The sequence below is a fragment of the Balaenoptera physalus genome, assembly GCF_965194825.1.
Source record: "Balaenoptera physalus genome assembly, chromosome: 1".
Taxonomy (NCBI): Eukaryota; Metazoa; Chordata; class Mammalia; order Artiodactyla; family Balaenopteridae; genus Balaenoptera; species Balaenoptera physalus.
Window position 1 is genome coordinate 1558619 of NC_138882.1, and position 22901 is coordinate 1581519.

General features: G+C 60.9%; 3 protein-coding genes and 1 long non-coding RNA gene across 16 annotated transcripts in view; 1 reads left to right on the forward strand and 3 right to left on the reverse strand.

Annotated features, from left to right (window-relative positions):
* The window catches only part of SYT2 (synaptotagmin 2), an 84760-nt gene extending 74753 nt beyond the window's left edge, over positions 1 to 10007 (forward strand). For 2 of the 5 annotated variants that reach the window (XM_082413254.1, XM_082413253.1), the window contains exons 2-8: positions 3236 to 3423; positions 4278 to 4444; positions 5311 to 5814; positions 5987 to 6154; positions 7058 to 7175; positions 7886 to 8019; positions 8677 to 10007. In XM_082413254.1, coding sequence (XP_082269380.1) covers positions 3252 to 3423; positions 4278 to 4444; positions 5311 to 5814; positions 5987 to 6154; positions 7058 to 7175; positions 7886 to 8019; positions 8677 to 8883 — 1470 coding nt within the window. In that variant the 5' untranslated portion in view covers positions 3236 to 3251 and the 3' untranslated portion in view covers positions 8884 to 10007. Of the gene's footprint in view, positions 1 to 3235; positions 3424 to 3478; positions 4445 to 5310; positions 5815 to 5986; positions 6155 to 7057; positions 7176 to 7885; positions 8020 to 8676 lie in introns of those variants that run through there. The other 3 variants (XM_082413256.1, XM_082413255.1, XM_082413252.1) reach the window with 3 other exon arrangements.
* LOC309637951 lies at positions 4235 to 5463 on the reverse strand. Its single transcript, XR_014250879.1, has 3 exons — positions 5383 to 5463; positions 5059 to 5115; positions 4235 to 4347 (listed from the first exon to the last, which is right to left on the reverse strand). It is a non-coding gene; the product is annotated as an uncharacterized lncRNA (long non-coding RNA).
* Positions 10008 to 11820: 1813 nt separating the features above from the next.
* Positions 11821 to 14940, reverse strand: LOC309642976 (uncharacterized protein; the record flags this gene model as incomplete). Its single annotated transcript, XM_082425210.1, has 2 exons — positions 12926 to 14940; positions 11821 to 12323 (listed from the first exon to the last, which is right to left on the reverse strand). Exons 1-2 carry the CDS (start codon positions 13509 to 13511, stop codon positions 11821 to 11823), a joined length of 1089 nt encoding a protein of 362 aa, XP_082281336.1. The 5' UTR covers positions 13512 to 14940.
* Positions 14941 to 15090: 150 nt separating this feature from the next.
* Positions 15091 to 22901, reverse strand: part of PPP1R12B (protein phosphatase 1 regulatory subunit 12B) — a 202072-nt gene continuing 194261 nt past the window's right edge. For all 9 annotated transcript variants that reach the window (XM_082413159.1, XM_082413157.1, XM_082413158.1 and 6 more), the window contains one exon: positions 15091 to 21017. In XM_082413159.1, the coding sequence (XP_082269285.1) occupies positions 20931 to 21017 (87 nt within the window). In that variant the 3' untranslated portion in view covers positions 15091 to 20930. The remainder of the gene's footprint in view (positions 21018 to 22901) is intronic.

The window sequence follows — 22901 nt, forward strand, 5'->3', positions numbered from 1 at the left end:
GTAGGAGGTTGATGTGCCGCTGTGTAGAGGGGGCAGGACTGGCGAGGAACCCCGACACCCCGGGGAGGAAGGGGCTCCGGGGGTGGACTTGGGTGCCATCTTCCTGGAGGAGAGATTGAAACCCACCCTGGGTGGGTGCGGAGGGAGCCTGAGGCACGGAGATGAGGAGGGCGGGGGTGCCGGGTGCTGTCACGCAGGCAGGAGGTGGCTCGGGAGTCCTCGCTGCAACCTTGCTCCTTCCCTGGGTGATGTGCTTGGGTGCGGCCAGATACAGGAAAGCCGCGTGCTTTTGCAGGCTCTCGGGTCGGGTGACTGGTTGGAACCTCAATTCCAGGGCTTGTGAGCTAAGTGGCGGGGGCCGCCTAGGCCCTGGGCCTCCGTTCCTGCGTCTGTGAAACGGGGCTGGTGCGTGACTATGGGGAGGAGCGACTGGTGGCCCTGTGGTCGCTGCGTCACCAGTGTTGCTACTGCCGGAAGTACCCTGGGACGTAAAGGGGTTACGACTAATACAGTCTTTTAAAAATTTTATTCTTATTTATTTATTTTTAAACAGGGACTCATATATATATATATATATTTTTTTGAATTTTATTTATTTATTTTTAGCTGCGTTGGGTCTTCGTTGCTGCGTGCGGGCTTTCTCTAGTTGCAGCGAGCGGGGGCTACTCTTCATTGCGGTGCGTGGGCTTCTCATTTCAGTGGCTTCTCTTTGTTGCGGAGCACGGGCTCTAGGTGCACGGGCTTCAGTAGTTGTGGCTCACGGGCTTAGTTGCTCCGCGGCATGTGGGATCTTCCCAGACCAGGGCTCGAACCTGTGTCCCCTGCATTGGCAGGCGGATTCTTAACCACTGCGCCACCAGGGAAGTCCCCGCTAATACAGTCTTTTTTTTTAAATTAATTTTTATTGGAGTATAGTTGATTTACAATGTGTTAGTTTCTGCTGTACAGCAGAGTGAACCTGTTATAAATATACACATATCCACTCTTTTTAGATTCTTCTCCCATATAGGTCATTACAGAGTATTGAGCAGTCCCTGTGCTATACAGTAGGTTATTATTAATCTATTTTATATATAGTAGTGTGTATATATCAATCACAATCTCCCAATTCTTCCCACCCCCCCTTCCCCCGTTAACCATAAGTTTGTTTCCTACATTTGTGACTCTGTTTCTGTTCTGTAAATAAGTTCATTTGTACCATTTTTTAAGATTCCACATATAAGTGATATCATATGATACTTGTCTTTCTCTGTCTTCACTCAGTATGACAATCTCTAGGTCCATCCATGTTGCTGTGAATGGCATTATTTTGTTTTTTTTAATGGCTGAGTAATATTCCATTGTATATATGTACCACATCTTCTTTGTCCATTCATCTGTTGATGGACATTTAGGTTGCTTCCATGTCCTGCCTATTGTAAAGAATGCTGCAGTGAACATTGGGGTGCATGTATCTTTTCAAATTATGATTTTCTCCAGGTATATGCCCAGTAGTGGGATTGCTAGGTCATATGGTAGTTCTATTTTTAGTTTTTTAAGGAACCTCCATACTGTTCTCCATAGTGGCTGTATCAATTTACATTCCCACCAATAGTGTAGGAGGGTTCCCTTCTCTCCACACCCTCTCCAGCATTATTGTTTGTAGATTTTTTGATGATGGCCATTCTGACCTGTGTGAGGTGATAGCTCATTGTAGTTTTGATTTGCATTTCTCTAATAATTAGTGATGTTGAGCATCTTTTCATGTGTTTGTTGGCCATCTGTATGCCGTCTTTGGAAAAATGTCTATCTAGATCTTAACCCCATTTTTTGATTGGGTTATTTGATTTTTGTTTTTTTTTTTTGACATTGAGCTGCATGAGCTGTTTGTATATTTTGGAGATGATTAATCCCTTGTTGGTTGCTTCATTTGCAAATATTTTCTCCCATTCTGTGGGTTGTCTTTTGGTTTTGTTTATAGTTTCCTTTGCTGAGCAAATGCTTTAAAGTTTAATTAGGCCCCATTTGTTTATTTTTATTTGCATTCCTCTAGGAGGTGGATCAAAAAAAATATTGCTGCGATTTATTGCAAAGAAAGAGTGTTCTGCCTATGTTTTCCGCTAAGAGTTTTATAGTATCCAGTCTTACATTTAGGTCTCGAATCCATTTTGAGTTTATTTTTGTGTACGGTGTTAGAGAATGTTCTAATTTCATTCTTTTACATGTAGCTGTCCAGTTTTCCCAGCACCACTTATTGAAGAGACTGTCTTTTCTCCTTGTATATCCTTGCCTCCTTTGTCATAGATTAATTTACCACAGGTGTGTGGGTTTATTTCTGGGCTCTCTATTCTGTTCCATTGATCTGTATTTCTGTTTTTGTGCCAGTACCATACTGTCTTGATTACTGTAGCTTTGTAGTATAGTCTGAAGTCAGGGAGCCTGATTCCTCCAGCTCCGTTTTTCTTTCTCAAAATTGCTTTGGTTATTCGGGGTCTTTTGTGTTTCCATACAAATAGTGAAATTTTTTGTTCTATTTCTGTGAACAGCGCTATTGGTAATTTGACTGGGATTGCATTGAATCTGTAGATTGCTTTGGGTAGTATAGTCATTTTGACAATATTGATTCTTCCTATCCAAGAACATGGTATATCTCTCTATTTGTGTCATCTTTGATTTCTTTCATCAGTGTCTTACAGTTTTCTGAGTACAGATCTTTTGCCTCCTTAGGTAGGTTTATTTCTTGGTATCTTATTCTTTTTGATGCTATGGTAAATGGGATTGTTTCCTTGATTTCTCTTTCTGATATTTCATTGTTAGTATATAGGAATGCAAGAGATTTCTGTGTATTAATTTTGTATGCTGCTACTTTACCAAATTCATTGAGCTCTAGTAGTTTTCTGGTTGCATCGTTAGGATTTTCTATGTATAGTATCATGTCATCTGCAAACAGTGACAGTTTTACTACTTTTCCAATTTGTATTCCTTTCATTTCTTTTTCTTCTGTGATTGCCGTGGCTAGCACTTCCAAAACTATGTTGAATAATAGTGGCAAGAGTGGACATCCTTGTCTTGTTCCTGATCTTAAAGGAAATGCTTTAATTTTTTCACCATTGAGAATGATGTTTGCTGTGGGTTTGTTGTAATGGCCTTTATTCATAAACAGTCTTTAGCTTTTGGAAGAGCCTCTCCTGGCCCGTGGGCAGAGCCGTCTGCACTCGGGCTTGTGGGATGCTCATCCTGCCCCCTTCACCCATAGCCGTCCCTCTGCCACCATGAGGAACATCTTCAAGAGGAACCAGGAGCCCATGGTGGCTCCCGCCACCACCACCATGCCCGCTGGGCCCGTGGACAACTCCACTGAGAGCGGAGGCGCCAGGGAGGGCAAGGGGTACGGGTTTGCCACGGTGAAGGACCGATTCTTCAATGAGATGGTCAAGTTCCCTCGTGAGTGTCCCTGTGTGCGGCCTGGGGGCGGGGGTTGGAGGGCACCATGTGGGTGTGACAGCCGCGATCCTTCCTAATGTTTGGACTCGAGGCTGGATTATTTGGGGATCCCCTTCAGGAATGGGGGGCAGTGTGGTCTGGCACTAATGAAGGGAACAAGGGGGTTTATGTGCCCTAACCTCCCCGGGGGAAAAATGTTCTTATACTTAGAGATCTGTCAAGAGCTGGAACCAAAAGAAGGTAAAAAATTATGAAACAGAAATCATTATTCAAGTTTTCCAGTCACACTTTAAAACTACTTTATTTTGCAAGATAGAAAATAAAAGCCCCTACTGCTTCCTGGATTTCTGGTAGAGGCTGTGGGGAGAAACCAGAGGTCCGGATTCGGGGAGCAGCCCCACTGGTGGGAGGCAGTGCTTCAGCACCTCGGGGAGCAACCCCGGCCGGCCTGCCCCTCCCCGTACTCCCCCAAACCCGCGGCCCCTCTGGAGCCCGGCCTCCTGGCACGGGCTCAGCCCTCTCAGGACTGCGCCTGAGGGCCGGGCCTTCCTCCCCCACCGGGGTCTGATGAGGACCATCCCATCCTTCGTGTGAGCCGCAGTTCCAAGGATCAAAGTTGTCAGATCTCAGCAGAGCCCAGATGGGGTCCCCGTGGTGTGCGCCTGGCTGCTGTCCCTGTCACAGGCTGTCCCCACTGGGGCGGCCACCAAAGTGTGCAACTTACGTGCACACCACTTGTGGGTTTACAACGCGGGGTGTGGAAAGGGGGCCGGGCCCCTACCCAGTCTTCTATCAATCACCGAGGGGTCGGGGCTGCAGGAGGGCACCGCTGACCCCGGTGTCCCCATGGGCAGTCCCCCGCTGGGCACTGGTCGCCATCGCGGTGCTCCTGGGCCTCCTGCTCCTCACCTGCTGCTTCTGCATCTGCAAGAAGTGCTGCTGGAAGAAGAAGAAGAACAAGAAGGAGAAGGGCAAGGGCGCCAAGAACGCCATGAACATGAAGGACATGAAGGGCGGCCAGGTAGGCGGGGGCCGGGAGACCAGAGGCCCCTCGATGCTTTCCGGGTGGGAAGGGCTCACTCAGGTCAGCAGGGCCTGTCCCTGACTGACCCGAAAGGAGGCCGTTGGGACAAAATGCTGGGAAGAGGGACCCCCGCCCACCAGGAAGCCACCATTGTGTGACCTGGTTTCCCGCCAGCAGGGCTGCTGGACCACGTCCCATCGTGGGGCCCCGTGGGGCCGTCTCTAGTCCACAAAGACGTGGCTTTTCTCCCCGTCTTTCAGGGAGCAGGGCGTCAGCCTGGAAGAGGCCCTGATGTACCCGTGTCTCCTTTTAAGTTTGCAGAGGCCCCAGGCGCCTCACTTTCCCCGTTTGTTCTGGGAGGAATTTCTTGCTCAAGGAATCAGTGTGGAGGGAGGAAGGAGGGCTGATCTCAGGAGATCAGCCAGGGGCCGTGGCCTTTGAGTCTGCGCGTGCATGTGCGCACGTGTGTGAGAGCGTGTGTGAGCATGCACGTGGATGTGCGTGTGCGTGTGCGTGTGAGCCTGTGGGGGCCCCGGCCCCGCCACGCAGCTGGTCTGAGCTGCCAGATTTTCTTACCACTTTCTCCCTTCTCCTCCCACCTGTGGACTCACCTGGCCTGGACGCCCGGACTGCACGCCTGGTACGTGCTGCCCACGTGGTGGCCTGCACTGGGCGGGGGGGGGTGGGGCCAGGGGTCGCAGGGAGGCTCCGCCACTCAAGACGCCGCGTGGCATCCAGGCCATGCTGGGGGCTGAGGGGAAGCGGGGCCCGACGGAGCCCCCCCAGCTCTGGGTCGGGGTCTGCACGGGGGTGGCTCCCCACCTTCTCTCCCTTGACCCTCCCTCCCCTCCTCAGCCCCCCAGGACGAGGACGACGCCGAGACGGGCCTGACGGAGGGAGAAGGCGAGGGGGAGGAGGAGAAGGAGCCGGAGAACCTGGGGAAGCTGCAGTTCTCCCTGGACTACGACTTCCAGGCCAACCAGGTGTGCGGGGCCGGGGCGGCCCCCAGGGCTCCAGGGAAGGGCTGCGCTCAGGCCGCCCGCCGTCCACGGGCTGCCCTCCTTGGGCAGACCAGTCACCCCTCGGCGACCGTCTCCCCCATCTTATTCCGATTCCCTGGGGAGGGAGGTGGAGACCGACTTCCTGTCTGGCACCCGCTCGCCCCCTCGGGGCTGACCCGGCGCCCACTCTCTCCACAGCTCACCGTGGGCATCCTGCAGGCCGCGGAACTGCCCGCCCTGGACATGGGCGGCACCTCGGACCCTTACGTCAAGGTCTTCCTCCTTCCAGACAAGAAGAAGAAATATGAGACCAAAGTCCATCGAAAGACGCTGAACCCCGCCTTCAACGAGACCTTCACCTTCAAGGTGACGGGCTGGGCCTGCTGTGGACCTTCCCCTGGTCCTGGGCTGTAGCTGAGGCCCAGAACCAGCTCGGCCCGGACCCGAGCCCGGGTGTCCGCAGACTCGGCAGGCGTCCTGCAGGGCCCCCAGAGGCCCCAAGCTGCCCTGACCCCTCCATCCTGCCTGTGCCCTGCAGGTGCCGTACCAGGAGCTGGGGGGCAAGACCCTGGTGATGGCCATCTATGACTTTGACCGCTTCTCCAAACACGACATCATCGGGGAGGTGAAGGTGCCCATGAACACCGTGGACCTGGGGCAGCCCATCGAGGAGTGGAGGGACCTGCAGGGCGGAGAGAAGGAGGAGGTGAGGGCGGGAGAGCTTGGAGGGTCCGCCCCATGCCCCCGGCTTTGTCTCTGCAGAAGAGGATCAGCCACCTGGCGGGGCACCTCAGGTGGACAGGACACGTCGCTCTTGTTTCTCCCGCGGCTCTGGGCCCACTTAGGGCCAGTGACCCACGTGGGGACCTCATTCACCCCCAGGGAAAGCCCCCATTGTTCTAGAGGATTCTCAGCAAGGGGGGCTTGTCTTCCTAGAAACTGCTACAGCACTCACTCACTCACCAAATATTTATTGAGCACCTACTGTGTACCAAAGCCTCCATTTAGCCACCATCCCTTCCAAGCACCAGCCGAGTCCCTGTATGTGAGGCGTGTCCTTCCTCACCTCGGGGCTCAGGTCGCGCGGAGGAAGGGTCAGCACCCCGACTGGGGTGTGGGTGGGGTGGTCTGCCTGGGCCCCGAGGCCCACCTCTGAGAAGCTTCGACTGTGCCGTGGCGTTGGCTGAGCTCTCAGGCCCAGGAGCCCCAGTGCCAAATCGTTCCCCTCTCTTACTAGTCACAAGGTCCTTGCCCTGTGACACTAACACAAGGAAAGGGATGCCAAGGGCTTTGAAGGCTACAGCTCACTCTGTGGGTGGGACGGCTGTGATCAGGAAGGGCGGCTCCCAGTGCCTTTGGAAATGGCCCTCGGGTACCACGTCTGCTCCTCGTCCCCCTCCGCTGTCTGCTCAGGCTGGGGAGGGTCCCCAACAAACCCCACGTCCGTCCAGAGCCTCCTCGGCACCACGCCGCCAGCAGCCTGTCCTCGGCTCTGCAGTGTCCACCCGTCGCGGCCAGGGCTGTGCTGACCCTGGCCTGAGGCCCCGAGGGGGTCAGCCGTGCTGGACACAGGCGCTGCTGTGCTGACCGCGTCCCCTTCCCCTGACAGCCGGAGAAGCTGGGTGACATCTGCACCTCGTTGCGCTACGTGCCCACGGCTGGGAAGCTCACCGTCTGCATCCTGGAGGCCAAGAACCTCAAGAAGATGGACGTGGGTGGCCTTTCAGGTGTGTGCGTGGCTTCTGGCCGCCATCGGGGGGCACCTGCGAGCCGGTCGCGGCCCAGAGCCCTCGACCTGGACAGCAGGCCTCAGACACGCGGGACACACAGGCTGTCTGAGCGGCTTTGGGTCCTCAGGGCAAGACGGGGCGGGGAGCCCCGCTGAGAGCTGCCTTTCCGCTGCTCTCCCTGTGGGCCCTGGAGGGGAGGGGTCAGGGACGTCACCCCCATGTGAGGCAGGGACAGGGAAGGGCAGGCGGTGGGAGGGCTTGGCCCGACGCAGGCCCTCCGTCCGCGCCCGGGACCTTCTACAGGGGGAGATGGGGGCGGCTCTGCCTTGGAAGGGGCTCCGGGCGGGGCTGGGGGGCGACTGCCCTGCCTTCCTGAAGTGCCAGCCCAGCTCCATCCCTGAGCCCCCGTGTGACCTCAGGCAGATGTGTTCCCTTCTCTGGGCCTCGTGGCTCATCGACAAGGTCGGGAGGATGGGAGGGGGTGGGTCACTGACGTGCCCCTGCCCAGGAAGGACATCACCAAGTGGCCCCCTGGCTCCTCACCGAGTGCCGGCACAGGCCCGTCCCAGCAGAGCTCCAGGCGGCCACAGCCATGGCGGGTCCCGGAGGTGAAGCCTCTGGCTGCCCTGGCCCGGAAGCTGGCTCTGCTGTCCCTGGGCTGGCGGGCCGGGCGCGTGCTCAGGGCCTGGCCGGCTGCCTCCCCACAGACCCCTACGTGAAGATCCACCTGATGCAGAACGGCAAGAGGCTCAAGAAGAAGAAGACGACCGTGAAGAAGAAGACCCTGAACCCGTACTTCAACGAGTCCTTCAGCTTCGAGATCCCCTTCGAGCAGATCCAGGTGCTGGGCTGGCAGGGGTGGACGCGGGGCGGGTGACTGACTTACCCACTGACCACCACAGACAGACAGACGGCCACCGCCCTGGGGCTTCCGTCCCGGGCGCTTCCCAGACCGCCCCTCCTCCGGGGAGGTGAGCAGGAACTGCGCGCAGATACTGCCTTTGGGCCTCGAGGTCGGTGGCAGGGCGGTGTGTGTGGCAAGGCGGCGGCCGCCCACCTGCCCCTGCTGGCCCTCCTCTCTCCCTGCCCTCCCTCCCCGCCGACCCGGCTGCTCTCCTGCCTGGGCTCCTGTCCTCTCCTCTCCGCCTGGGGAGGCCCTCAGCCTGCACCGCCCAGTTCCCGTCACTTCCTCCGTGAAGCCTGCCCTAACTGCCCCGCTGGGCGTCACTCCCTCCGAGGTCCCGAGGTGCCTCGTGCTGGCCTCTCGGGCGTCACCTTTGTCACCTTGCGGGGATGCGCCTGCTCTTCTGCTCCCAGGCGCTCAGCACGCTGCCAGGGGCCTGTGTTCAGTCGTTGGCGGTAGCGAAGGATGCGTCAAAGGCGCGGGCCCGCCTCTGTGTGGCGCTCTCGGTTGGGGCTGGGGAGGGAGGGGCTGGGAGGGGGCTGGGTCGCCGGCCCCCTTCTCCTGCCCACTCCCCCTCCTCCCCGCCTCCTGCAGAGAGTCCAGGTGGTGGTCACCGTGCTGGACTACGACAAGCTGGGCAAGAACGAGGCCATCGGCAAGATCTTCATGGGCAGCAACGCCACGGGCACGGAGCTGCGGCACTGGTCTGACATGCTGGCCAACCCCCGCCGGCCCATCGCCCAGTGGCACTCGCTCAAGCCCGAGGAGGAGGTGGATGCGCTGCTGGGCAAGAACAAGTAGGGGCCGCGGCCCGCGCAGCCGCGCTCCAGAGCCGCCGCTACCTCAGCTGGGCAGCCCTCGAGGCGTCCCTGCCCACCTGTGCGCGGCCCTGCCCTCGTTTCTCCGCCCTCGCCCTCTTTCTACAGACCCCTTCCCTCCGACGGCGGCTGAGGAGGGCCCCTCGGAGGTGAGAGAAGCCTGGCCCGTCGTTGCCCTGGGAGCTCCCTCGCTGCATGCCCGCCACCCTCCTCCTCCAAAGCTCCACCCAGGCCTCGCCCCGAGGGAGGCTCTCTTGGCGGCATTTTGTTTTCTGAGCGTTCCGGACCAACGGAATGGCAGCACCTCCCGATTCCCGACGGAAGGCAACCAGCGGCCAGCGACCTGTGCGCGTGTGTGCACCCTCTGTGCTCGTGGAGGGCCGGGCGGGTGCCGCGTGGGAGCAGAGGCCTTAGAACCCTGCTCGGACACTGCGTGCGAGTGGCTGGGAGGCGAGACGGGGAGACTGGCTTGTGCGGAGCCGGGACCAAACCCCGATGCCGGCGTGGGCCTCCTCCTGCTGCCGGGGGCTTCCCGGGACACCACAGACCTGGGCTACAGGCTAGATTGGCTGGACTCGAACGGGGACTGTCAGTCCCGCGACCTCACCTTGCTGACGGGTGAGGTCAAACCGCAAAGAAACAGAAGACCCATCTCCCAGAAAGGCCAAAATGAAACTGCCGGACCTTTGCCCTTGCGGTGGGAGACCCAGAGGCCGGCTCCCTTTCTAGGATGGGAGCCAGCAGTCACTGGCATCTCTTCCCCTCCCGCCTGTGCTTCTCCCTTAATCAAAGTGGAACAGTGCTGTCTGAAGACACGGTATCTGTCCAGAGCCAGAGGGCTTGAAAAGGAAGGTTTACAGGTCCTTAGTTCCCCTGAGGTCCAGGTAAGAAGGGGAGGGCAGTGGACAGCTGGCCGATCTTTCCCAGGGGCCCTGCGGGGAGGCCCCTTCTAGCATTCCTGAGGGACTTCCTGTGAATCCCGAGGAGCAGGGCGGCCATTCTGAACGGTGGCGGAGGACATGGGCCGGGTTCTGCCTGGTGGTCACTTGTGCTCATTCCCTGCTCACCTCGTGTCCCCAGCATTGATAAAAAGCCATATATACGTTAGTCCAGTTTGCACCGAGTCTCCTTCCAAACCTGCAGCCTGGGTGAGAGCATCCGGCCCCTGTGGCCAGAGGCCTGTCCCCGGCCCCCCTCGGCCGCCCTCGTCTCTGCAGCCGCAGGCCCTGGCCGTCTCCCCGGCGCACAACACTCACGGCTTCCCAGACCCGGAGCTGCGCCTCTTTCCCAGCACATGTGGCGGCACCTCCCACCCCATCCGGCCACCCTGGCGTCTGCGGGCACCTGAGGCAGAGGGACGTCTCTTTTACCGTCAGAAGGGAGCAGGAGTTGTGTTCCTGCTGGGCTGCATTTCCCGGCCGGGCAGGTGCTGAGAAGCCGCCGCCTCCTCCGGGAGCAGCTGGGAAGTGGGGCCCAGCCTTGCTCGTGGCCCTTGGTCCTCGGGAAGTCACTCTTCACTTGATGCCGAGAATGTGGGACCCGATGAAGACTGGGGGCTGGTCCTAGGGCCCGGGCTGTAGGACAAGAGTGAGGCTTCAGGACCGGGGGGACCACAGCGGGCCGTCCCGGCCTGGATGTCCCCCTGCAGAGCTATGGGATTTGGTGCTTCCTCAGGGCCCCCTCCCCCCCAGCCCCCCCCAGGCCCACAGAGCTGACTTCTCACCCTCCACCTTCACTCTCCCGCCCCTTCCCGACCACCTTCCACCACCTGGGATTCTCGTCCACCCTCCCGAGCCCGGGACTCGCCTGTCTCCCGGCGGGAAGGAGAGAGGACCCCGCAGCACGTCTGCTGCTCTGGGGCTCCTGGGCCCGGAGACGCGGCTGGAGTACGGCTCTGGGCCCACCCCGAGTGGGCAGCCTCAGGGGCTGGGAGATTGAGTGCGGGCACCAGTGCGGAGCCGAGGGGGCCCGGGCGGGGAGCAGTGCCCTCCTGGGTTCTGGCCGGTCCTGGCTGGGCCCCTGCCTCAAAGGAGCCGTCTGAGCAGACGGCATCTACGGGGCCCACAAACTAGGCAGGGACACACACGGGCGGTCCGAAGCGCCCTGAGCAGACGGCATCTACGGGGCCCACAAACTAGGCAGGGACACACACGGACGGTCCGAAGCGCCCTGAGCAGACGGCATCTACGGGGCCCACAAACTAGGCAGGGAGACACACGGGCGGTCCGAAGCGCCCTGAGCAGACGGCATCTACGGGGCCCACAAACTAGGCAGGGAGACACACGGGCGGTCCGAAGCGCCCTGAGCAGACGGCATCTACGGGGCCCACAAACTAGGCAGGGAGACACACGGAGGGTCCGAAGCGCCCTGCACCCGAGAGTTCTCACCCCGTCCACGGCGCACCTTCACTGCCACCAGGCCTGTTTCTGGGGTGTCGGGCTCCTGCCCTAAGGGGACAGGATTAAGGTCGGCTACGAGGGGTTCCGGAGGCCTCCAGGCTGCGTGTTTTCACTCCCAAAGTCTATTGCAGAGAGGAAAGTAGAAGCGATTTTTACAAAGGGACTGAAACCATGAAAAACGAAACCCAGTGCCACGCAGAAACTGGAGGTGAGGCCAGAAAGCTCTGTTTCCTCCTTTCTCCTTGAATAATCATTCCAGAGTGGAGCCAACTCTGCCAGGCCTCTGGGCATGTTTTCGGACTTTGGCCGCAGAAGCTGAGGGCTGGGGGAAGCTGGGGGAAGCCCCAGATGATAAGTGACCGGTGCCGGGCCGGATGGGAAGTGACGTTCCGGGGCACTCGGCTGGGGGAAGGGACAGCAGGGATTCACGCAGCCTCAGGCCTGGTCTTTTTACTTCCCAGGAACCATGTGTAGCTTGTGCTTCTAGAGTCGGTTTGGGATGACCTTGCTGGCCCAGGGCTTCAGCGAGAGAGAGGGGGGCGGGGGGTGGTCGCTGCAGCTCCCCCGCCAACCCTGCAGTGGGAGGTGGTGGGTGAGCGAACCGGGGGGGGGCCGCCCCTGGGGTTGGGGAGGGAGGGCGTCCCGTCCCCCGCGTGTCTGGCTTCTGTTTCCCCCAGCCCCACAGAGAGGCTGTCCCTGGGTGTCCCTCCACTCCATCCCCCTTCCCACCTCAGAGCCCTGGGTGGTGGCAGACGGGAGGGTCCCCAGGCCTGATCGTGGTGACCCTCAGCCCCCCAACATGGTTGCCAGATTTGGCAAATAAAAATGCAGGGCACCAAGTTAAATTTGAATTTCAGATAACTAATACTTTCAAAGTGTAAGTCAGTCCCTCCTAGGCGCTGTTTGGGACTCACCCGAAACTCAGGCTGCCCTGCCGTCCGTGCTGTGACCACTTCTGCCTCGCCCTCACCCCTAGTCTCAGGGGGCCAGGGACAGGTCACCAGGATTCTACCCGTTCTTTGAGCTGCAATATTGGGAAGGGGGACACTGTGACTTGAAGACACAAGAATATATTTTTAAGTGACAACAAAACAAGAACCTCCTGAAGCCGTCTGAGCCTCGTGGAGAGGGTGGTCACCTATGAACACGACCCCAGTCTCGTCCCGCCAAGATGCACGTCTCAACTCTGTGTAAATGACCGCACGGCAGTGCTGAGTGCCCCCGGCCCCGTTTTACACAACTTGAGCTGCTCCTTCGACTGTGTGTGTAGGGTCCCTTCCCCGCCGGCCCCCGCCCTGCCATGCGCCAGGGGGAGTCGGTCTCCGGCCCTGGTCTGACCAGGGGACCGTGGGCAGAGCTGACCCTCGGCGCCCTGCGTCCAGCCCTGTGTCCTGTGTGGTGTGCCCCCTCCTCCCACTGTTCGAATTCACTGAAAAGCCATACGGGGGCCCCTGTGGGGCCATCCTCCCAGAGCTCCCGTGCCCCTCTGACGGGCTCCCCTCAGGACACTTGTGAAGGGCGCGCCCGTCGTCACCTCTGCGCTCAGCCCCAGGTTGCGAGGACGGATGGTGTCCAGGGCTCCCAGTGGGGCCCCAGCAGATGTCCCCACTGGCCCGGCTCCCTCACCTGGTGTCGCGGTCCGACTCCACGTGGGTGGTGACGGGCAGCGGGGGCACCCCCTGCAGGCGATGAGGGTTCTCAGGAGCTGTCCGTGGCTGGGTCTGTGGTCAGGTCCCCGATGCCGCCTGGGTGGACCAGCCCTGCCCACGTGACACCGGGGGCTTGGGGGGCCGAGGGTGGCAGTGGGGAGGGACCCCAGGGGCTGGAGAGCACGGTGGGCCAAGCTCCCCCGCCCGCATGCTCTCTCCTGTGGCCGGGCGGGTCTGGCTACGAGGGACCCTCGCCAGCGCCCCAGCCCGGCCCCGGCCAGGTGTCCCGTGGGAGGGCGGGAGGCGGAAGGGAGACAGGGGGCCCCAGGTCCCGAGCCATCACGCTGAACCAGGAGGGACAGTAGCCGCAGGCCCCAGTGCAGAGGAACACCACGCACGGGAGCGACCCCTCCGGCCAGCCCTGATGGGAGGACGGGGAGGTGCGGGGGTCTGACAGGAGTGCTGGCGAGGCCGCAGGTGGGCAGGTGGGCCCTGTGCGCTACAAGCCAGAACCCTTGTGCTGGGGGGCGTGGAGGCGGGGTGCGCAGGGCCCCCTCAGCCATCGGGACCCCAGGACCCCTTCCAAGAAGCCAGACGTTCTGCCCTGGCGCCTCCCCTCTGAGGACGGGATCGGCTGCTTCTGAAACCCTGGGGTCTGAAGACTGCACGACCACGGCGGGCAGGCCCCAGGCCCCCTGGCACGCGCAGCCCCACCAGGAACCCTGCCTTAAGTCGTCCCAGGAAGGACCCGTGTGTAGCCCCCGCCCCCGCTTGGCAGTCCCCCACCCCCACCCCACGTGGGCTCTGTTCTTGTCTCATCTCTTGTCAACATGCTCTTTTGTAACAAGCAGCGTCTCCTTATTAAAGGGATGAGCTGAAAGCACGCTGGGGACGGCCTCTGGTGGTTCCTGCTGGGCTGCGGGCAGGAGCCGCCCCTGGGGTCAGCGCGGGGTGAGGCTGGGGACACGGTTCTTCCCTCGGGGGCTGGAGAGGCCAGAAGGCCAGACCAGGTCCGGGTGGGCGGTGGGCACGTGGGCCCTCAGGGCAGCTGCTGGGGCAAGGCCTCCCCGGGGCCGGCGTGGACTAGACCCTCGGCCCCCCCACGCCAGCAGAGCCGGGCTCGGGGCGCGGCCACGGTCTGGCCCTGGGGTGGGGTCGGAGGAGGGACGGTTCCTACAAGCCCTCGGTTAGCTCACCACAGCCAACTCCTTCAGACATCTGTGACTCCTGAGGCCGAGGACAGGGCTTCAGGATTTTCTGGAAAGAGACGGTAGGGCAGCACCACCCCCAGACCTGGAAGGGTGACCCGTACTCACCGCGACCTGGGGGCCGTCTCCTCAGGGAGGCCCCCGCAGCCCCTCTGCAGCAGGTGGAGGGGGGCGTCCGGCTCAGGGCCAAGCTCCAGGGACAAGAAGGCAGAGCCCGTACGGCTGGCCTGGCAGGCTGGGATCCAGGCGGGGGCAAGGCCAGCCCAGCGCAAGGGCTGGGGAGGCTTCAGGAGGGAAGGGCCGGGCTTCACCGCCTCCAGGTGATGCCCAGTCTCCGCTGACTGCCCGGGCCCAGCGGGCACCCAGAGGAGCCCTCGCTACAGACCTGCTCCTTTGCCTCCGATTTGGGCCACAGGACAGCAGCTGGGTGGCCGCGGGGGAGAAGACGCCTCCCTCCCTCACCTCCCTGACCTCCAGCTCGGTGACAGGGCCTCCGCTGGGTGTGAATGGGGGCTGAGCAAACCAGATGGGGTGCACTAGGACGGACGGAGGGCCCGACCCTGGTCCCCCTGCCAGCGGCTGAGCACCGTAACCTCCAGTGACCCCCGCCAGCTGCCTTTAGAGTTTGGAGCCATGGAGTGGTTCCGGCTCCCCTGAACCGAACGGTGGCCCTGCAGAGACAGTGCTGCAGAGAGCAGAGGGCAGAGACCCCGGGAACCCAAGGAAGCCACCTTCTCAGGGCCCCAGCCGCCCGGGGTGAGAGCACCAGTGCCCATTCCCGGACGCCCGGAGCCCCCGCCGGGCTCCTCCTGGGCCTTGTGGCCGTCCCTGGGACAGCGGCCCCCAGTGGCAAGGATGGTGACATGACACTACCATAGGCTGGCCCAGATGTAAGGTTCTATAAACCCCATTTCCTAAACTGTGGAGACAGTCGCAAAGTTAAAACACAATTTAATTTACTTATTTATAAATACTGTTGTGTTTACAGGCATCATGTAGATGTGAATATTATTATTCCCAAACTTTCAAACACAGAATACTTAATAATACTATATAATAACAACCAGTAAAACAAAATCATTCATCTCAGAGTTGAAAGGCCACTCAAAATTGCATAAAAATACATTCAGCTCACAAAGCGCATCTGGGTCCCTCCCTAAACCCCCATCCCCACCACGTGTATTTACAACAGAGCCAAGTTAAAACGGTCCATCTGGTGCTTTCTTGGAGGGGAAGTCAGGTGGGGGTAAGGTGATCAGAGACAAAACGCTACCCCTGGAATGGGGGTGTGGAGACCCCAGGGAGGGTCTCACAGCTCTTTCCACTGACTGATCAAGACCGAGGCAGAGGGAACGGAGGGGGATGAGGGGGGGACCACGGCGCTGCAGCCTGAGTCAGAGTCCCCCATGGCGGGACATGGGGACACAGTCTCGCCCTCCCCCACCTGGGTGCCAGCCTGACGGCAGCCCCAGCCTTTCAGGGGTGCAAGGGGACCCCCACCCCTGCGGCCCACCTCCCGCTGTCTTGGCTTGAGCCCCTCGTCTTTCCCTCCGAGCCCCCTCCCCAGAAGAGCGCGGTGTGGAGGGAAGACGCAGGTCAGGCTCAGAGACCAGCCTAGCACCCCACGTCCAGAACCTGCCCACACCCCGAGTCCTGCTTCTGTGAGACCATCGAGGCTTCACAAGGCCCCTGGGGCCCTGCCTTCCCTGAACCCGCTCCTGCAAGGCAACAGCAGATGAGCCACCGTCCCAGACACACCGACACTGCCCGCTGCCCTCCTGAGGACTCACTCAGTCTCTAGCTGCGCAGACGAGGCCAGGCTGCCCATGGGCCCCGCCCAGGCTAGGGCCAAACCTCACCTCCGAGGGGCAAGTGGCACAGCCAGTCAGCTTTGCAACGGGAAGAGTCAGGGCTGATTCGTCGACAATCTCTCCTCTAAAGCACCATCAGCTCCAAGTGAGAAAAGCAAAAAATTAATGTGGAGGAAGATGAGAGTAGGTGGGAGGGCGAAAGGTGTGTTTATTTTGCAAGGACAGGAGCATCCTGAGGTCACCTTAAAGGGCCACCCAGGAAAAGTTTACTGGGAGCATTAGGGGAAAATCTGGAGAAGTAACAGAAAAGGTAACTGGCAGATTCCCAGTCCAAAATGAGAAGCAGATTAATTGGAGAAGCTCAGAGAGAAGCCCTCTGGGGAATGGAGGGGGGAAGCAAAGATATGAGTTAACAGAACAACACATTTGGATGAAACTGGGCGATGAGATTGCATTTTGACATCTCCATGTAGCAAACGCGCGTGTGCACACAGACTAGAGGCAAGAGTGAGCCCCAAAGCTCGACACCTCCTGAGGTAGGACCAGAGCAACCCTCAGCAGTGTCTGTCTCTAGACGCGCTTCCCCAGGAGGGGCTCCCAGGACCCCTCCTCAACCCGATGCCCGACCACGACCCTCACGGGAGGGGCTGCGTCGCCTGCTACGCAACCACCAGCCAGTCCAGATTCTCTATTTGGTTCTTCTCGGCCCCCGAGCCCACCTCACTCCCAAGCAGCCATGACAATGACGGTTCCCGGGGCCGCAATGAAGCTGATCTACTGCCCAATCTAATCAGAGCACAAGCGATCAGTGGCCATCCTTGATACAGTCTACATACCCATCCGGGAGGCTGAGCAAAGCTTCGGCTTGGCTGGAGGCTGAGGGACGCGGGCCCCAGACCCTGGCCCTGCCCCTCCTCCCCGGGGGCTGCTCGGTCCTGCAGCCTTTGGTGTAAACTCCCTGCAGCCCTGCTCAGGGGAGGGACCTCGGCTCGCGACAGCCCAGGTCCAGATCTGATGGCCCCACAAAACTAAAGGCTGGGGTTTCTTCGAGGAAGGCCCTCTGGTGCTTAAGGCAGAGCTGAGACTGAGTGGCCGGCGGGGAGAAACAGCATGTCTGCTGTCTGGACGCCAGGAGCCGGGCCGCTCCCGTGAGAACCACTCATCCAGAGGCCGTGTTTCCACCCCCGCGGGTTTGCATATTCTCACCAGGCCATCAGGAAGGACGGCCACTACCCTCCATACTGAATTCACTTTCCCACCTTGACACACACTTAAACAATTTAAATGAGAAGAAAAGAATTTTTGAAGTTAGAGCAAAAACTCTGAGAAATGTTCTGGTCTCCCTAGGAATCAACAAATCACAGACTCTCAAGCCAAGAACGGGTCCTGAGGACCACCGGCCCAGCCCCCTTTCACAGACGGCTGCACGGCTGGTCAGGACAGGCGCTGGCCCCGGGCCCCGACGCCCGGTCCTTTCAGCGGCCTCGTTCTGCCGCCACAGCTGCCTTCCTACAAGGTCAGCAGACTCCCTCCGAGGTGCTGAAACCCGCCTTAAAACTCAGTAATGGGGACCACGCTCTGTACTTATAACTGGGCCCCGACAGGGCCAGGACCACCTATGACCACTGGCCGCCGTGTCCAGGGTCAGGGGCGGTGCTGGAGGCCAGGACGCCAGCGCTCACCCAGTGGATGGGACCAGGGGCCCCCTCCCTACCGGCTCAACTGCTGAGTCCCCGAGGTTTTCCCTTTGGAGGCACACAGTGGCCTGGAATCTGGGAAGCCCCTCTGCGCCGCTCCTGCTGCCTCATGCCCACCCCGGAGCAGCGCCCACCCGGAGCAGCACCCACCGGGAGCAGCGCCCACCCCGGAGCAGCGCCCACCGGGAGCAGCGCCCACCCCGGAGCAGCGCCCACCGGGAGCAGCGCCCACCCCGGAGCAGCGCCCACCGGGAGCAGCGCCCACCCCGGAGCAGCGCCCACCCTGCCGACCGGGAGCAGTGCCCACCCCGGAGCAGCGCCCACCGGGAGCAGCGCCCACCCCGGAGCAGCGCCCACCGGGAGCAGCGCCCACCCCAGAGCAGCGCCCACCCTGCCCACCGGGAGCAGCGCCCACCCCGGAGCAGCGCCCACCGGGAGCAGCGCCCACCCCGGAGCAGCGCCCACCCCGGAGCAGCGCCCACCGGGAGCAGCGCCTACCCCGGAGCAGCGCCCACCCAGGAGCAGCGCCCACCCCGGAGCAGCGCCCACCCCGGAGCAGCGCCCACCCTGCCCACCGGGAGCAGCGCCCACCCGGAGCAGCGCCCACCCCGGAGCAGCGCCCACCCAGGAGCAGCGCCCGCCCCGGAGCAGCGCCCGCCCCGGAGCAGCGCCCACCCCGGAGCAGCGCCCACCCCGCCCACTGCCACCCCGGCCTCTGTCTGTGTCTGTCTGGGTGGGAGAGGCCTGCTCCAGGGCCAGAAACCTGGAGACGGAAACGAGCTGCTCCTCTCCACACTGGCAGTTCACACACACCTTGGTGGGGTCCACAGGCTTAGAAGTGGGATTCCAGCCGCCTTTCATCCCGAGTGGCACTAACATGCATACCATTTGCTCAGGGCAGGGAAGCAGAGAAGCTAACGCCCTGCAAGTGGGTCGAGGAGACAGGCCAGGGCTCATCCTTCCTTCAGACCCTTCCAAGGCCAGGCCTGGGGCCTCAGGCACGAGGGGGCGAAGCAGTGAGGCTTCAGCCAGAGACTCAGACTCTCAGAGGCTGGTTGTCACTCCTAGAGGTGCGGCCTGTCCAGAAAACCGCTGGCCAAGGACGACGAGGCCCTCCCCCCAGCGCTGACCACCCATCCAGGCACCACGGTGACCCCAGAGGCAGCGAGGAGGCCCCTGGCCATCACCTCACGGACCAGCACAGCCTGGAAAGAGACCAGATTCAGAGTCTGTCTCACAGAGTTAGTTGCATAAGAGAGAGCGCCTGAGATCACGGGATGGTCCACACCACAGGCTCCAGCCACAGAGCCTAGCTTCCTGAGTGGAGAGGCCTGACACCGAAGGGCTGGAGGGAGGTGTGGGACACAGCCCGACCGGGTTCCGAGAGCCGCCCGCGCCCCCGAAAGGCACAGACGGAGCGGAGGGCGTGCTGCGGCCCCTCTGCCTGATGCAAGAGAGTCCAGGTGACGTCCTAATAATTCAGTTCCCTTTTCCTGAGAAAGAGGTGGCAGCTAACGCCAGCCCTGGCCCAGCACCCCGGGTGTGCTGGAGAGTCAGGGTCAGGGCCAAGGCCTCATGCCCGGTCCCCTTCCCCAGAACAAAGGAAACGCTACAGTGGAAGATATGAAACTTCACTCTGACTCAGCATCCCCCCCGCCCCCCCCTCCAGCCCCGACGACACAAATCGCAGGAAATGGCTGGACATGGAAGAGTTTGCAAACTCTGAGAAAGGCGTTTTGTCCCAGGAGACATATCTTCTATCCTGAACTGGGACCTTGATCATGGCTCTGGGTTAAAGAGCGTGTGACATTTCTGAGGGCCATGGAAGGGGCTGGAAAGAAAGAGAAACCAGGCAGAGGTAGCGTATGTTGAGAACGGACCGCTACACACTGAATGTCTCCGGCAACCCCAAAGTGACCTGCACACTCAAACCAGCCGAGGGATAAAGCGCCTACAAAAAGCAAACACTTAAGTGTTAATACTGGGGCATCATCAAGAACTCATGACCTAATTCTGTGCTGGACCAAGGGAGCCACCTGTCCAGGTTTTCGTCCAGAGAAGGATAGCCAAGACGGGGCAGGTGGGAAAAGCAGGGCACGTGGGAACCGACTTCCAGGCCCAGGGGAGCATCAGCACCTTGGGGGTCCCCAACCGCAGGTACGGCAGGGCTGTCATGTTACAGGGGGACCCTCAGGAAGACCTCAACTCTCATCCAAGCTGCCCGGCTTTCGAGCGATCAAGGCACAGCCGCCAGAGGCTCCCTGACCGCGGGGTGGGGTCCCTGGGACACAGCCTTGGCCACCGGGTCTCGCCACTCCGAGTCCAGACTCATTCCTCCTGCTGGCTTCTGAGCAAACCATCATCTCTCCCCTGAACACGCCCCCGACGCCATCAAGCCCACCACGCTCACAGCACAAGGCATGAGGGGTGGGGGCCTCAGACGCCCCCCATGCCTCCTCACAGCAGCGCCACTTCTCTTCAGGAGAGGAGATGAGGTCAAAGGGAGGTGGGGCAGGCGGGGGTTCTAGTAGAGAAACGCTGCGTGGGGAGGACGAGGGGGAGCTGAGCCCGGCCCGGCTTGGCCAGGGAGAGGCTGGCGGTACCGCTGCCCGGGCACACCGCTGGGGTCGGTGCTCTGTCCCAGCGCCTACCCCCCGGGGCACATGCCGCGGGGTGGATGGAGGAAGGAAAGTAAAAGGGCAGAAAGGGAAAGGGCAAGCCAGGTCACCCGAGCCCTGGGGAGAGGGCCAGACACGGAGGGAACAGGCGTTAAGACCAGTCAGGGTGCCACTGGGTTGCTGGTAGAAAAAATTCCACCACCACCGGCGGGAGTTAGAGAAAAGTCAGTTCCTGAGAGGCAAGGACAAGCAGGCACCCCGACGTGGAGTCACTGTCAACTTGGATCTAGTGGCGGCAGCTCCAGAGGCCTCCCCTTGTGTGTCCCACGCCAGAGCGCATGGCGGTGGCAGCAGGGCTGGGGCCTGGACCAAGCGCTACATGGACCAGCGGCCCGGCAGCCAGGTCCACGGCTGGCCTGGTGACCCCGAGACCTCCACCAGGTGGCTCTGTCGGTTGAGGGATCGCAGTTGTGCTTCGATGAGAACTGTCTGAAACCCAGGGGCAGGGGCTGGAGGAGGAGACACTGAGGGTGCAGAGGCGGCAACTGGACGACGGCCAGAGAAAGGTCCTTCTGGCTCCTCTTGGCTGGCGGGCGCCGGCGGGGGAGAGGCGGGGCCCGGCGCCTTCCCGGGTAGCCAGCGCCTGGTCTACTTGGACAGCTTGCTGATGACCCTGATGAGGGCGCCGTTCTCATCCTTCAGCCTCTGGTTGTCGGATTTCAGTTCCGTCAGGACCTGCGGGCGGAAGGGAAAGGCGAGTCAGTCCGGCCGGTGACGGCGACCAAACGCCCATCTTCCTGCTCACGGGCTGGTGACGGTACCGCTCGGGGCCACAGCCCCTCCGCGCACACGGCAGGAACAGCCCCTTCCCCGTGCGCCACCCTCTCCTTCTCCTGAACGAGTAACTGTTCCAGGGTTTCCTCCCCGGAACTCATCTCTGGTCCAGAGAAACCAGGGCAGCGCCATGTGTGCTGGGGACACAGGGAAGGGTCAGAAGAGGTGATGGGGTGAAGGGAAGGAAGGCGGGAACGCATGGTGGGGGGCACAGCTCGACTTTCCCGTCACACCCCCAAGACAACTTAGGGTCTTGCTTCTGGTGCCGCGTGACGCAACCCACTGAGGTCCCCGTTGGCCGCAGCACATGTCCACAGTCAACCCCCAACCCCCAGGAGCCCGTGAGTGCCCAAAGGGAGCTGGGGCTCTGCTGTGGGAGGTGGGGGTGGAGACGTCTGTTCTCCCAGCCTGGCCTCCCCGGACCATCACACTGTGTCACACAACTCGTGAAGCGAGGGAGCAGCGGCCCCGAGCCCAGGCTGGGTAAGTGCGGGGCGTCTGACAGCCCCGACGGGTCCCAATGAGGGCATGGCTGGTGTGTGAGCCTTGCCGGCGGCAGGAGAGTCAGGTCAGAGGGAAAGCACTTCTTCACCGTGAAGGCGACAAAAATCCACACCCACATCTGTCCGGGGCGAGTGTCCTCGGGTTGGTCATTCAAACCTCCAGGCCCCCCGCGTTCCCAGGGCTAATTCCAGTTCTGGCTCTGCTGTTAGCACTCAGGGGTCCGTCAGATCCCCATGAAGAATGGAACTGCTCCCTCAGCCTCTTATGGAAGATGCAGGTTAAGTTGCAGAGGGAGACTTAACCTCGTGGGCACGGACCACAGACACGCGAGGCACTGCTATCGAGGGAACAGAGAACATTTGGAGCGTCAGGGCGGCCTCAGGGTCTGTGATGCAGCCATCCTCAGGTCCACAAACGAGGGCCCGAGGCCAGCAGCACCAGTGCAGCACGGCGCTGCTCCTCACGGGAGGCAGACACTGACTCCAGAGCTCACTTCCCTGCAGACGCGGTCGTGGGTCCAGAAGCCGGAACTCGTCATCTGTGAGCTGTGCCGCTTGAGGCACACCGCTCTCCTCTCTGGCTTTCCATTTTGTATCTAAAGAAGCCCATCCCCGCCCTCGTCCCTCACAAAGCAGGGGCTCCATGGGGGCCACAGCTGGGACCGCATGCAGTGTTAGAGGGCGTTAATCCAGGAAATACCAGAGCAGGCCTGTCCTCTGACCTCCGACCTGACACCGTCGGAGCCTGGCTGGCCTCCCTCTTCTGCCTCCACCCCTTGGCCTCAATTGCCCAGACACTCAAGCCAAGAGGCTCACAGCAGCCCGCCGGCGTGGCCTCCCTCCGCTTCCCCTGCCATGTGCCCTCCCAGGGCACCCCGGGGGCTGGCAGCCTGGGCGCCAGCGAGACTCTCAGGCCGTGTTCCCATGATGGGAGCCCCAGGTGGGAAGAAGCTCTACATGGGGACAGGCCGTGTGTCACCGCTGGCAGCTCGTCAGGTCGGATCTGAACCACTCCCCTTTAAAAACACGTACAAACGCGTCCTCAAGCCTTGGAGACTTCTCTCCACATTAAGACTCAATTCTTTGGGAAAAACTTGGCCAAGGCACTTTCCCAGCTGCCTGAGCTCCTGCGGCCAGCTCCAGGGAGCGACAGGAAGGAAGAGAGGGGCGCGGAGGAACGGTGGGGAAGCCGGGCTCAGGAGGGAGAGGAGGAAGCAGAGGGGCTTCTTGGAGCCACACGTGAGGCATGGGACGACTACGCAAGACACCCGTGGAAGCGCCA